This window comes from Ochotona curzoniae, unplaced genomic scaffold (genome assembly GCF_017591425.1).
Source record: "Ochotona curzoniae isolate NIBS_2020 unplaced genomic scaffold, NIBS_Ocur_1.0 contig_2924, whole genome shotgun sequence".
Classification (NCBI taxonomy): domain Eukaryota; kingdom Metazoa; phylum Chordata; class Mammalia; order Lagomorpha; family Ochotonidae; genus Ochotona; species Ochotona curzoniae.
Genome location: NW_024465653.1, coordinates 70746 through 83204, shown reverse-complemented (window position 1 = coordinate 83204; position 12459 = coordinate 70746). Strand labels below are relative to the sequence as shown.

Below are 12459 nucleotides of genomic sequence, written 5' to 3'. Positions count from 1 at the left end.
CTTTGATTCCCGTGGTCTTTCAATATGATTATCCTATTAATTCTACTTATTCTAGGAATATAGTGCTTAATTCCAAGTATCGTGGCATGACATTTATAGGACAGAATTCCCTCTGTGTTGTATTACAATAGCGTGAACCTTGAAGGATGTATAAATTGTAGTTAGTGTTCATGGAAACTTGTTGTCTCCCTCTCCATATGCTCTGAGTTAACCACTTAAAGAAGACAGATTTGAGGAGTTACTTTTAATTTGACGCAAATGATTTATGTATTATCTATCCATAAAGGTTTCGATAAAAAATTATGGATTCAAAAAGTCTACTTTTAATAGGATGTTAAACACAATGTGAATAGTCCAGCATACAAAATTTTGTAAATTGATGATGCATATAAGAGATTATACTTACACTTTTTCCTGAATTTCCTTTGATATCATCTTTTCTTTCTGATTAGTGTAGGAATCAAGGTGAATTTTAAATTTTGCTATTTATGATTTCTTACTTCATTGGTATTAATTACTAGGTTGTTTCCTGATGGGCATTAATTAATTGATGAATAGCTATTGACATATTTTTTTCACCAAGGTTTCTATGGCACTTTTGGAAAGGGGAATCTGTAATATTTTTACTTTTGTCTTGCATAAGACACTGCACATGTTAATTTTTTAATAATCACCCCTCAAAATCATGTACAGATAATGTATGAGATATATTGCAGAAAGCTCTCTGATTGACTCATGATAATTGAAAAGAAAGCGCTTTTAAAAACAGTTATGTGCCTAGAAATATATGTATTTTTAAAAACTAAGACATGTATAGTTTTACAGAATATAGAATTTTTTGTTGTTTCAATTTATCTCTAAAGGATGCCACCAAGATATGAGACGGCACAGATTTGTACCCAATCTTTTTATATGCATGCTAAACTTTGTAAGTGAAGATAGCTGAGTAAATAGTATAATAATATACTAGCAGTCTCTTCAAATCTTTCCATACATTCTGATAATTATGGAAAAATCACTAGGATGATAAAGGATTTGTATGGATATATTAATAGGATTTCCATTTGTTGTATAAATTAATTCAGTCTACATGCTTTAAGCACTTACTGGAACAGATAAACACAGGTACACAGATATTCACAGACACACACACAAAATGACCTCTCAGCATCAAGTCCTGGTATGTTCCTGTGGGCTGCTCTTTGGATATTTCTTTAGAAATCATTATATGTGAAGAGTTGTTGCACAAACATTTCTTTTCTTCTGAAGATGGGTGATCAGGAGCAGGTGGTGACTTATTCAACTGTGAAAGTTCTCCAGTCTGCTTCAAAATCTCAGAAGAGATTAAGGCCTGATGGCACCAGAAGGCCTGGGAAATCTGCCAAGAAAGGTATTTATACATATGTTTGAGCTTTATTTATTTTATTTGAAAGGTAGAATTACAGAGAGAGAGGGAGAAAACCAGAAAGTGATCTTTCACTGAGTAGATACTCTCCAAATGGCTGCAGCTGCTAGAATCTGGTCAAGCTAGAGGGTTGGCGAACACCTCGGTCCCCCACATAGAAGGCATTCAAGTATCTGGGCCATCTTCTGCTTCCCTAAGTTCATTAGCCAGGAGCTCAGTTGGAATTGGAGTAGCAGAGTTGAACCAGAGCAAAATGAGGTGTTGGTGTTGTCAGCGATAGCTTAACCCCTCCTGTATCATAATGTCAAACTCAAGTTATACTATTTGAACATTCAAATTCATGGGATGTCATGGATTGATAAACTAGAGGTTTAAAGCAATCTTACATGCACTTCTGGCCGTTATTTTCCAGTTGAAAAACTCGAACTGGCTATCCTGGAAGAATTACTTTTAATAAGAAATTGAGAGGGTGAAGAAATTAATACAGTTTAAGAAATTTGAGTCAATAATAGAATATGCTTATTTAAATCTGGCCAAGGATAGAGTGTGAGGTGTCTAAAAGCAAAGAGCAGAATAAGATTTGAAAAAAACACCCTAGCATTTCTTAGAAAAACAAATGTATTAGATGTTTAATATAAAAATCTGCCTTGAAACAAGGTTATTATACAAACAAAAGAGATGTTAGCGACACCAACACACATATATGAACTTAAGGGCCATCTTGATTTAAAAACATTTGCATCAAGGGATAATTTTTATTTTTCTGATCATAATTAAACTCCTAATTGAGAATAACCAGTAGTGTTTCAGTTTAGTGATCATCATAGAATTTTTCGGACAATGAGGACTATAAAAACAAGAAGATGTATACACCGTTACCTACAGAAATGCAGAATTGACAGTGAGGAAAGGAAAGTGGATTTCAGGAAAGTTCTGTTAGGATGGACGCTGATCATGTCTGCAAATCAGAATATTCTCTGGTGGCAACCACTTTGTCAAGAACATCGCCTGAACCATCTTGTTCATCGCCATTTCTAGAAACAGTTTCTATCAGCCAGAAAACATAAAATGTAAAGCTGCAGTTTCCAGATTAAAAATCTAAATCATTTTGTATGGTATAGTCTTGTAAACTTTGTGACAGAGTTTTATTTGTTTTTAACCATGTCCCTGGTTAAGGTGAGAGATAGCTGGGCCTTTCACTGCTAATTCTTAGTTTTCTCTTCAAAGAGTTTGCAGTGCCCTGGCATCGCATTGCAGTGAGTCTTGGAATCCTGTCTTTACTTCTCTTGATGACGATCACAATGTTGGTGACAATGAGTGAGTAATGGAAACTGATCTTTCTAGGCTTTGGAGAATCACTTGTGCAGATGTTTTAACAATGATCCTGCTAAAACATTTGAGAAGTCTGAACTTGATCGGTGGTTAAGAAAATGATTTTGCATAATTCAATTTTACTTGAAATGCAAATTCTCTCTCTCTCTCTCTCACACACACACACGTGAGAAAGAGAGAGGAAGAGAGAGAGAGAAAAGAGAAATCTTTCATCCATTTCATCTGTTCAGATGCCAAGTGGCAGCCACATTAGAAGCTGGGCCAATCCAAGTTGGCAACCAGGGCTTCTTCCAGGTCTCCAACAAGGGTGCAACGGCCCAAGCACTTGAACCATCCTCCACTGCTTTTCCTAGGCATATTAGTAAGGAGCTGTATAGGAGGAGGTGAGTAGGGATGCAAGCCATTGCTTCTATGGAATCCTGGCCCTGCAGGCAGTGGCTTTACATGCTAAGCCAAGATAATGGCCCTTGTTGGTGATTGTTTTTCTTGGACATATCACACTGGTATTTCATTATATTTACATAGTCTACTGATTCTGATGCTGCAATTATTCTATATTATTCTGAAGCTAACTTACTCTGTATAGTACACGGTAATTTTCCTTTTGGTTGATAATTTTGTGATATTCTGCCATCTCAGTTTAGATTATTGTGAGTCTGATATAAACATTCTTTGTTATTCTTTTCTAAATTCATTTTTAAATACACAATAAGAAAATAATTAGAAGAATAAAAATGTACATACAAAGTGATATTAAATTTAAGCTTTATCTTGTATTTGTATTGCCTCAAATATTTATAGAACACAATGGACATACCACATTTAGATACCATCACCTATTTTCAGATGTTATAGCTATTCCAATAATAATTGTGCTTTATCTTCAAGGTTGTTTAGGTCTGGTAGGTTTTCTTTTTTTTTTTTTGTTTTTAATTTTGGATAGAGAAAGAGAAATAGAAAAAGGAAAGGATTAAAGATAGAAGGAAGGAAAAAAAAGAAAGATGGAAAAGATAGAGAAAAAAAGAAGGAAGAAGGATAGGGAGAAAGAACAAAAGGGAAACCGAGATATATATTCAGAGGGAGAAATGATGGAGAAAGAAACAAGAAAGAAACTGAGAGAAAAATCTAAAAGAAAGTGAAAGAAAGAGAAAGGGAGAATGAAAGAAAGGAAGAAAGAAAGAGTGAAAGAAAAAATGAATGAAGAAAGGAAAGAAATGAAAAGAAAGAAAGAAGAGAAAGGTAAAAAGAAAGATTAAGAAGGAAAGAGAGAGTAAAGAAAAGACAGAGAAAAAAACAATCAAGTTTGATTTGTTGGTTCACTCCTTAAATGACTGCAGCTGAAGTTGGAAGTTTGGAACTGTTAATTCTGGTGCTCCATGTGGATGGCACTAACTCACTGAGTCATCACAGATGCCCATCAGCTCCCAGGAATTGGAGTCAGGAGCCAGGATTGAATCCAGGGACTCTGATGTGAGTTATGGGCATCCTAACCCCAAGGACAAGCATCTGCCCCCTAGTTTAGGTCTTTATCTACAGATGATGAATTGGTAAATGTTAACTAACTGAATTTTAAGTTGCTAGGTATTTGCAAGTGAAATACGGCTAAAAATAAACCAGCGTGTAAGCTATGGTGTTAGCATCATAATCTCATTTGGGTATTTTGCTTCTTTTGCTTGAGTTACTAATAGTGAGAAATGTGATGTTTCCATCACTGTGGTCAGTTCATCGAGGTTTGACTTTCTAATGCCAAATTACTGAACTAATGAGTACAGTTGGTTGTTGAAGTGAGACTTTTTCTAAAGTCTTTAATTTCACTGTTTGATCTCCATGAGTGCATTTTCTTATGATATTTATGTCTCAAATATTAGTTTTCCAGTTAATTCAGGAAAAACATCAACAACAAGAAATTTCAGCAAATCTCAATCAGAGTGAGTACTTGAATGAGCAACTTCTGGCAAACAAGACTTTAGAATGTGATGTTCTCAGACATCGAACCCTTCTACAGCAAAAGACACCGGAGTCATTCTTTTCAAAAAAGATTGAATGTTGTACAAATCCAGGTATGGAAGGAATGTGGAGTGAAAGTTTGTATTGCTTTGCATTCCCCTTCTAAAAGCTTTGGAGTCTTATAAGCAGGCTTGCCCCAGTGACTTGGGTCTACGGGACAACTTTCAATTTGTGTCTTTCAGATGAAATGTGGATGGTTTGGTTTTTTTGTTTCAAATATGGTATTTGGGAATCCTTGGAATCATATTTGGATTAGTAGAGTCTTGTCACTCCCAAAATACAATGGCAAATCTTGCTGCCCTGTTACTACCAAGAGTGAAAGAGAAGATTAGTATGCCAGAATAGTCAGATGATTTGGTCTAGTGAGGATTAGGGTGTGGCTCACACAAAATATGAAAGCTTTAAGAAAAAAGCATAACTGACCTACAAAAGACACAAGGAGTTTCATTTGAATGTTGTTATATGTTGCTACCCAGCAGCGACACCACCGACGAGGCACACTCTGAGGGTCTGGGAAAAGCCAGAACTTCAACTGGACCCCTTATTGCCAAAAGTGGCTAAGTTTAAATGCTTCTCTCCACTGCTCCTGTCCCATTGGTGTTAGCTTTCCTCCCCGGGTCTCCAGCCCTCTCTCCACCACCCTTCTTCCCTTACTTTTTTGCTGCATTCTCTGTTCTTGTCCCCTTACTTAGGTCTTCCTGCTTCTGTACCGCTTTATCCCTCTCTGCTGCTTCTCCAGCCCTCTCTCCTCTGCTCTGTCCCTTGTTCCTTTCCCCGTCCATCTTCCCCTGCCCTATTCTTCTCATCCCAGCCCTTGTTCTCCTCCATGTCTCTTCTTCATTGACTTCCTTGCTTTTTCTGGCTACTTTTATATCATTCTCCACCGATCACTTCCCCCCCGTGGGTCAACTTGCCGCTACGTGATAGGACAGTTGCAATGACATAATCACAGCGAGGGTATTAGCCTATCCCTGTGACTTCCTGTTTACCTGCTGGTGAGACCAACTCCACCTGCTGGCCCTGGGGGAGCCACCATCTTGCAACAGCCCCTTCCAATTCCAGGAGCGGCTGTAGCACTCCGCTCCCCACAGTTATAAAGATACCTTGTGCGTATGGGTGAGAGAGAGTGTGTATGTGTGTGTGTGTGTGTTTGTGTGTGTATCTAGACCTCGTGTGTGGGTATTTATGAACACCAATACCAGGATAATTTTTAAAAATTCATAGAAAATGCAGATTAAGTCTCAAAAAGTTTTGTACCCAAAACAAGCTTGTGTCTTACTTCCATTTTCAATGAACTTTTTGAAATGCACTCATATATACTTTCTGCAATATATTGTATATATTGTATATTGCAATGTTACATTGTAATGTTATAAATGTAAATATGCAAAAGGAAAAAAAAGTTTGCAACTATATTCCCAAGTTAGAAAACATGCTAGTATTTTACATAGGTCCATTATAGAGAATGATAGAAATATATGTAGTTTGATAAGTTGGACATAAGCATTGCATGATAGCATGATCATAATAGGAATAATTGACATAGACATCAACTCCCAAAATTTCCTTTGCTTACTTCTATATTTATTTTTGATAAGAACAGTTACCATGACATCAGCTGTCTTACATGTTGAGTGTACAACATTGTTAATCAGAAGTATTATGTTATACATCATTCCCCTAGCGTTTATTTCTCAAACATAATGTCCTTAATGTTTTGCCCAACTGTCACTGTTTACTCTATAAGATTCAATATTATTAATTCCATTGTATGTATGTACGTTCCACATCATTCATCCATCAGTGGATGTCTAGGTAGTCTCCATCTCTTGGCTATTGAGGATTACGCTGTCTTGAACATGGGAGTGCAGGTATCTCTTAGCATTCCTGAACCATGGAGATCCCCATATTGTTGTTGCTATTGTCATAGAGAGATCCTGAGTCTTTGAGTCTATTATGGAGGGCTGATTAATATATTGTTCTGATTATTAGAAGATCATATAATAAAAATTTAATAATTGGTTCTGTGTTATAGGTAAAAGCTATGACGGCTACTGGTCCTGTGGTGGAGTCAATTGCTACTATTTTACAGAGGAAAAGAAAAACTGGCAGGAATGTAAACAAACTTGCCAGAAGTACAGCTCCTCACTTTTGAAGATAGACAATGAGCAGGAACAGGTATCGTGGACTCTTCCATTTATTCTCATTGTCATGAACTGTCTCACTTTACAACCTGCGATACTGAGAAAGGAGGGGGGCATGCAGAAAGAGGGGTCTTCAAGTGTTCTTTGTGTCATGTCTGTTGTCTGACTGTCATGATTATATAGCTAGGAATTTCCCAGAACACTTTGTTTGCTAATAAGTTTATGATTAGGCTTCTCATCAAGTGCTCAATGCATATCATTTGTTATGACAGTCATCTTTATTAATGATATAGGGGTAGTGGCTAATCCTCTCTTTTTATCAGTAGCCTGCAGTAGTGACACTTACAAGAAAGTAAGTACCTTCTCAGCAAAGTATGCCTTTCTTGATGATGCAGTTAGTTTAGCCTTTGCTATACTGTTCCTTGTTGTCCCTACATCTATCCTTGTAGGATTGCAAGTATAGCCTAGGGGATGCAGCATAGTCTAGTTGTTACTACCAGGAACTCAGCAGTCAGACTTCCTTGAATCAAATCCAGCTCTGCAAGTTCCTGCTGGGTGATAATCAATGGATTAATTAACCACTCTGAGCCCATCTACCAACTGGTGATGATAATAAGCAGTATCAAGGTGATATCATTTATACAAATTAGCCTTGCAGTGATTTTAGTCCATTTATATATCACATTGAATTGCTCAATAATTTTATAATACCAAGATCTCTATCCATAAAAATTGTAAAAACAGAAATATAGAGGCAGCAATATTGAGATGTGCCTTTTAAAATAGACCTCTTCATGTGAAAGTCAGAGTTATAGAAAAGAACTCATGCGCACACAGAATGAGAGAGAAAGATTTAGGAAGAGAATCTGTGTGTGTGAGAGAGAGTGAGAGAGAGACTTGTATCCGTTGATTCCCTTCCCACTTGGCTGTGAAGGTCAGTGCAGCACAGACAGAAGTCAGAATGTAGGAACTTCATTTAGGTCTCGCATGGCAGTGGTAGGAACCCAAACACTTGGGCCATCCTCCTCTGCTTTGCCCTGGCCATTAGCAGGAAACTGGATCCAAAGTAAAGCAGCTGGAACATATACCACATATACCAGCATCCACTGAAGTTTGGTGTTTTAACCCATTATACCATAATGCTGGCCTTGAGGTTGCCTTTTTAATGTATTAGTAAGAAAAACACAAAGTTGTTTCCATAGAAATATGTTTGCCAACATCAACCTGAAATCTCTTTCATTTAGATAATGACTTACAATTATATGCAAAAATAATAAATGCCTGAAGTTGAATTCATGATATCAAGTCACGAAATAATTTCTGAACTAGTGACTAATTTTTATCTGGTAAAACAAAAATGTATTTATTAAATTTAATTTTTACTTTAGATTTTATTTACATAGTTGATCAGGGTGGGAAAGATAGAGGGTTGGGAAATTGAATGCGATCATTGTTTCCAAATTTTTTATTTCTTCTTCCTAAAACATAAATTCAAACCTATATTTTAATCAGCAGCATTTATGTAATGTACCACTTTAACCTATTGCATTTTAGACATATTTAATACTTGGAAATACTGCTTCTCTTCCTTGTATCCCTTCCAACTACTAAACTAAAAGCATTGTTTATTTTTCTTATGAGTCTGAAATCTTTAGGTACCCCTTACAAAGCTTTTATATTAAAAAATTTATTTTAAAGACTCCCTTGTTTAAAATTGTGAATTGATTCATTCTTTATAACATTGCATATTGTTTTGGATTGTGAACTTAATTATTTATTTAAAGGTCTTAAATTACTTAAAGAGATTTGTTGTTAGTACATATTTAGATTTAAAACTTGCATGTTTTAAATAATCCAGGAGACTGGCAGATGGTTTTCACATATGAAGTACATGACAGAAAAGCTACTTTTGAAGTTAAAAATAGATGTGTGAAGGATAAGAGATATTTCTAAGAAGCAGAGATAAGATGATGTGGAGAATGGCAGGGCCCTGGTCTTAGGCACAGCTTGTCCCCGCCCCCTGTGCCTCTTCACATTCATGCAACAGATGGGAACTTAGTTCTCTCATATGTTTTTTTTTTTAATAGACATTCATTACATCTCACATTCATACTAATAACTACTGGATTGGACTGTCATATGATAAAAAAGAGAAAAAATGGAAATGGATTGATAACGGTTTCTCACCTGGAATGTAAGTTTCTGGTGTGTGTTCAAACATTAACTTTGGTGTAGGAGTTGGAAGGATTATGTCTAGAAGGGTCATCTTTCACATCACACAGTTTAACTTAACTTTGAGTAGGCCTCACTGGTAAGAATAAGAGTAAAAGAGCATTTTGGGAAGCACAGACAAAGGAGAAGTGTCATATGGAGTTATTAATGATAAAGGTATACTAAATACATTCAGGATGTGTTGTAAGAGATGCAAATTGAAATGCAATCGTGAGTCTGAGAGATGAAGTGACTGTGCCATCTGACATAGCAAGTTATTCCTCTCTCATGTATAGATAAGATTCCTATGTATCTCCCAAAATTCATGTGGAACTGCTTTGTGTAATTAGTCTGTGCATAGTTATGTTTGTTCCTATATGATTGAGTATAAATGTGTACACTGTGTACCTTTGTACACCTATGTAATCTTATACATGAACATGAGATGTCTTCACAAGGTCATGGAACATGTGTCGTATGGAAAATCTATCTATTCCTTGGCTTCACACTGCTTTTGCACCAAGGCAAATTTGCCTTTTTTGTGTAGTCTTCTCTTATATAGTTTTTTATTATGTAGACTCCTGGGTTTACATTTAGGACCCCAGTACTCAACCTGAGTATTCACCATAGGGTAATAGGACCAAAGTACTTGAGTCTCCCAGGATATGTGTTAGCAGAAATCTAGGTTCAGGAGTGCAGCTGAGAGTCACGCCCCAGTGCTCCTGCATGGTGTTGAAGCAACCAACCCAAGCTGACTGTTGCTCCAAATCTGGGCCAGTTCTAGTAAGAGCTTTAATTCCTGCAGCTGTTTTTGGTGTGGTCCTGGGCTGGGAACCTACAAAAGGTATCTTGCAGGAAATTGCCTAGATACAAGGTTCTTGTAGCCAGCACACACATTTTGTGTTAGGAAGATAAGTCTGGCCACAGCTGCAGAGTTTTGATCGCCCTGAGGAGCGGTTGTAATTTAATTTGTGTGTTTTGGGCAAATGCTTAGGTGGATATCACCAATGGATGATGAATATAAGTCTCATAAACTTGGAACGTACATATGCTTCTTGCAAACTGCATGAGGAATTTTTCATGGTTTTTGTCTTCTGCTTAAATCTAAGATTTGAAACAATTCTAGAGTGAGGATAGGTCACTTTTGGGTTTCACCATTTAGGTAGTTCGTTGTTTATTTAGATTCTCTATAGAATGCATTCAACTCAACACACCAATCAAAGTACAAATTGGCTTTAGCGCTATAGTTATCTTTTTAAATTCCCATTCTATTTAACACTCTAATTAAAACAGCCTGAGTATGAACTTACTTTTTGCCAAAAAGGTTCAATATTTATGTTATTATTAATATGAAAATAATTCTGGTCCAAATAAAAACAGCGATGGCATGAATCATTCTAATTATGAACTATATTGTTGCTCCTTAAACTATACATGCTCATGAGACCTGGTTATTTGTATCACAGTAATTCAGTTTTTCCTCTTTGAAAATTTCTTACTTCATTGAAAATATGGATTAAGAAAGGAGATTTAACATACCACAATTTCAGAGTACTATTGAAAAGTGTTTTTCCTGTTAACCATCAATTTCCAGTGTAGAATAAGCTGAGAGATTATGGGTGAATGTATTTAATGGGCTAAACACAGAATAAAATCTGTTGGTATTGAAGTTATGAATAACATTTCTATATATCAGGAATTTAGAAAATAAAATTTTTAAAGTTCACAAATGATGTGTTTGAAGTATTCAGAATTAAGTGATTGACTTTTATATTTTCTGTTCTGTAGGAATTTTTCAATAATGAATTCACCTGCAATAGGACAATGTGCATTTTTATCCTCAATAAGAGTAGATGCTTTTGAATGTTCTGAAAATTACAGTTGCATCTGTGAAAGGAGCATTGATTGTATTTCCCCCACTTCAAGGTGTACTTAGAAGGTAAAACCAGATCCCTGACATATTCTTGTGTTCAGTAATAATTTGTGTTTGTTACTAACGCATGTTTTTACTGCATTCCTTAGTCCAATGTGGAAACAGAATGAGCTGGAAAAGGAAGAAAACATTCATTTGGACTGTGACTTGAGAGTCCAGACACCATCTTCTTCCTGTGGACAGCTTGCAAAACATATCTTTGGAAAGGAATTGCCCATCTTCATGGTCTCAAGGAATTATTCTCTTTTGATTACTCTGAGTCATCCGTGAAACCAATTGGACAATGCTGGTATACAGCCTGGATCTTTTCCACTTCAATGGGTTCAACATGTTGTCATCATCTGACCTTGACAACAAAAATAAAAATTAGAATATGGTTACTTTTTTACTATTACAAGTATTCTTCATCTTTAATAATTTTGTTATGGAAGCTAAATTAAAATTTTTTGAACACTGAAAAGAGTAGTGCAGGAAATTCCAACTCAACTTTTACCCATGGTTGTCAACTGTTTTTATTTTGTCCTATCTGCTCTACTCTCTTTTTCTTTCACGCGTCTGTCCTTGGTGATCTAAGTTATAATAAATTGAAGACATCATATTCCTTTGTCTAGATATTTTGCAAGAAAATATTTTTATTTGTATGACCAAATACAATTATCAAAATCAGGAAATTTAGCATTGATACAATATTATGATATAGTAAACAAACCATGTTCAAATTTTGTGCATTTACCTGATACATACCATTTTCCCATCCTATATAGATTTTTTCCTCTTCGTGTTCAGAATAACATATGTATTTAATTATAGTATCTTTGGAATTGATGCCCTTAAATCTTGCTCTATAATTCAGGTTGGGGTTTTGAGCCCATGCTGAGAATGGTGAAAACCAAATAATACAATAAAGATCATCCTCTATAGCGTCTGGACAAAGACACACAGGGACTCAGAGCAGAGAGCCAGTGATGACAGAGGCAAGTGCTGGAGTTTAAAATGCACAAGCCAAGAAACACCCAGCACTGCTGGCAGCCATGGGATGCCAGGACACAGACAGAGAAAGCCTTCCTGCCCCAGGAGCTCCAGAAGGAAGCACCATTGTTAACAACTGCGTTTTGCAAGTCTGGTGTCCAGAGCAATGAGAATTTCATTTTAGTTGATTTAATGCACCAGATTACAGAACCTTTTCAACAGCAGTGAGTGCTAGCAGCTCTTTCTGTGTTCTGACTTGTGTCTGAATTTCAGATTTGAGAGTCTCCTTCCATTTGTGTCCCACCATCTGCCTAGGGTTATGTCTCTATCAATTGTCTGCTTTGTTCAGATTTCTATGGTCTTTAGAATTTTGATTTGATTCTCATTTATGGAAATATGGTTTTGAAATATCCAAATAAAAATGTGTTTTGCTTTCTTCTTTACTGTTGTTCATCTTT

General features: G+C 36.2%; 1 protein-coding gene across 2 annotated transcripts; it reads left to right on the top strand.

The window, feature by feature from the left end:
- The first annotated feature begins 1269 nt into the window (after positions 1 to 1269).
- On the top strand, positions 1270 to 11400 carry LOC121155409 (killer cell lectin-like receptor 7). Of its 2 annotated transcripts, none has more exons than XM_040978701.1 (7): positions 1270 to 1390; positions 2633 to 2722; positions 4606 to 4797; positions 6780 to 6922; positions 8976 to 9082; positions 10888 to 11038; positions 11138 to 11400. In XM_040978701.1, exons 1-6 carry the CDS (start codon positions 1270 to 1272, stop codon positions 11033 to 11035), a joined length of 801 nt encoding a protein of 266 aa, XP_040834635.1. In that variant the 3' UTR covers positions 11036 to 11038; positions 11138 to 11400. The 2 variants fall into 2 exon arrangements, with proteins under 2 accessions (XP_040834635.1, XP_040834634.1); XM_040978700.1 differs by having other exon boundaries at positions 11122 to 11400.
- The last annotated feature ends 1059 nt before the right edge of the window (positions 11401 to 12459 follow it).

Excerpts from the sequence above, each read along its gene's own strand:
- LOC121155409 (XM_040978701.1), top strand. The coding sequence starts at position 1,270 with ATGGGTGATCAGGAGCAGGTGGTGACTTATTCAACTGTGAAAGTTCTC. Across the intron at positions 2,723-4,605 it reads CACAATGTTGGTGACAATGA|TTTTCCAGTTAATTCAGGAA; the intron begins GTGAGTAATGGA and ends CTCAAATATTAG. Across the intron at positions 9,083-10,887 it reads AACGGTTTCTCACCTGGAAT|GAATTTTTCAATAATGAATT; the intron begins GTAAGTTTCTGG and ends TCTGTTCTGTAG.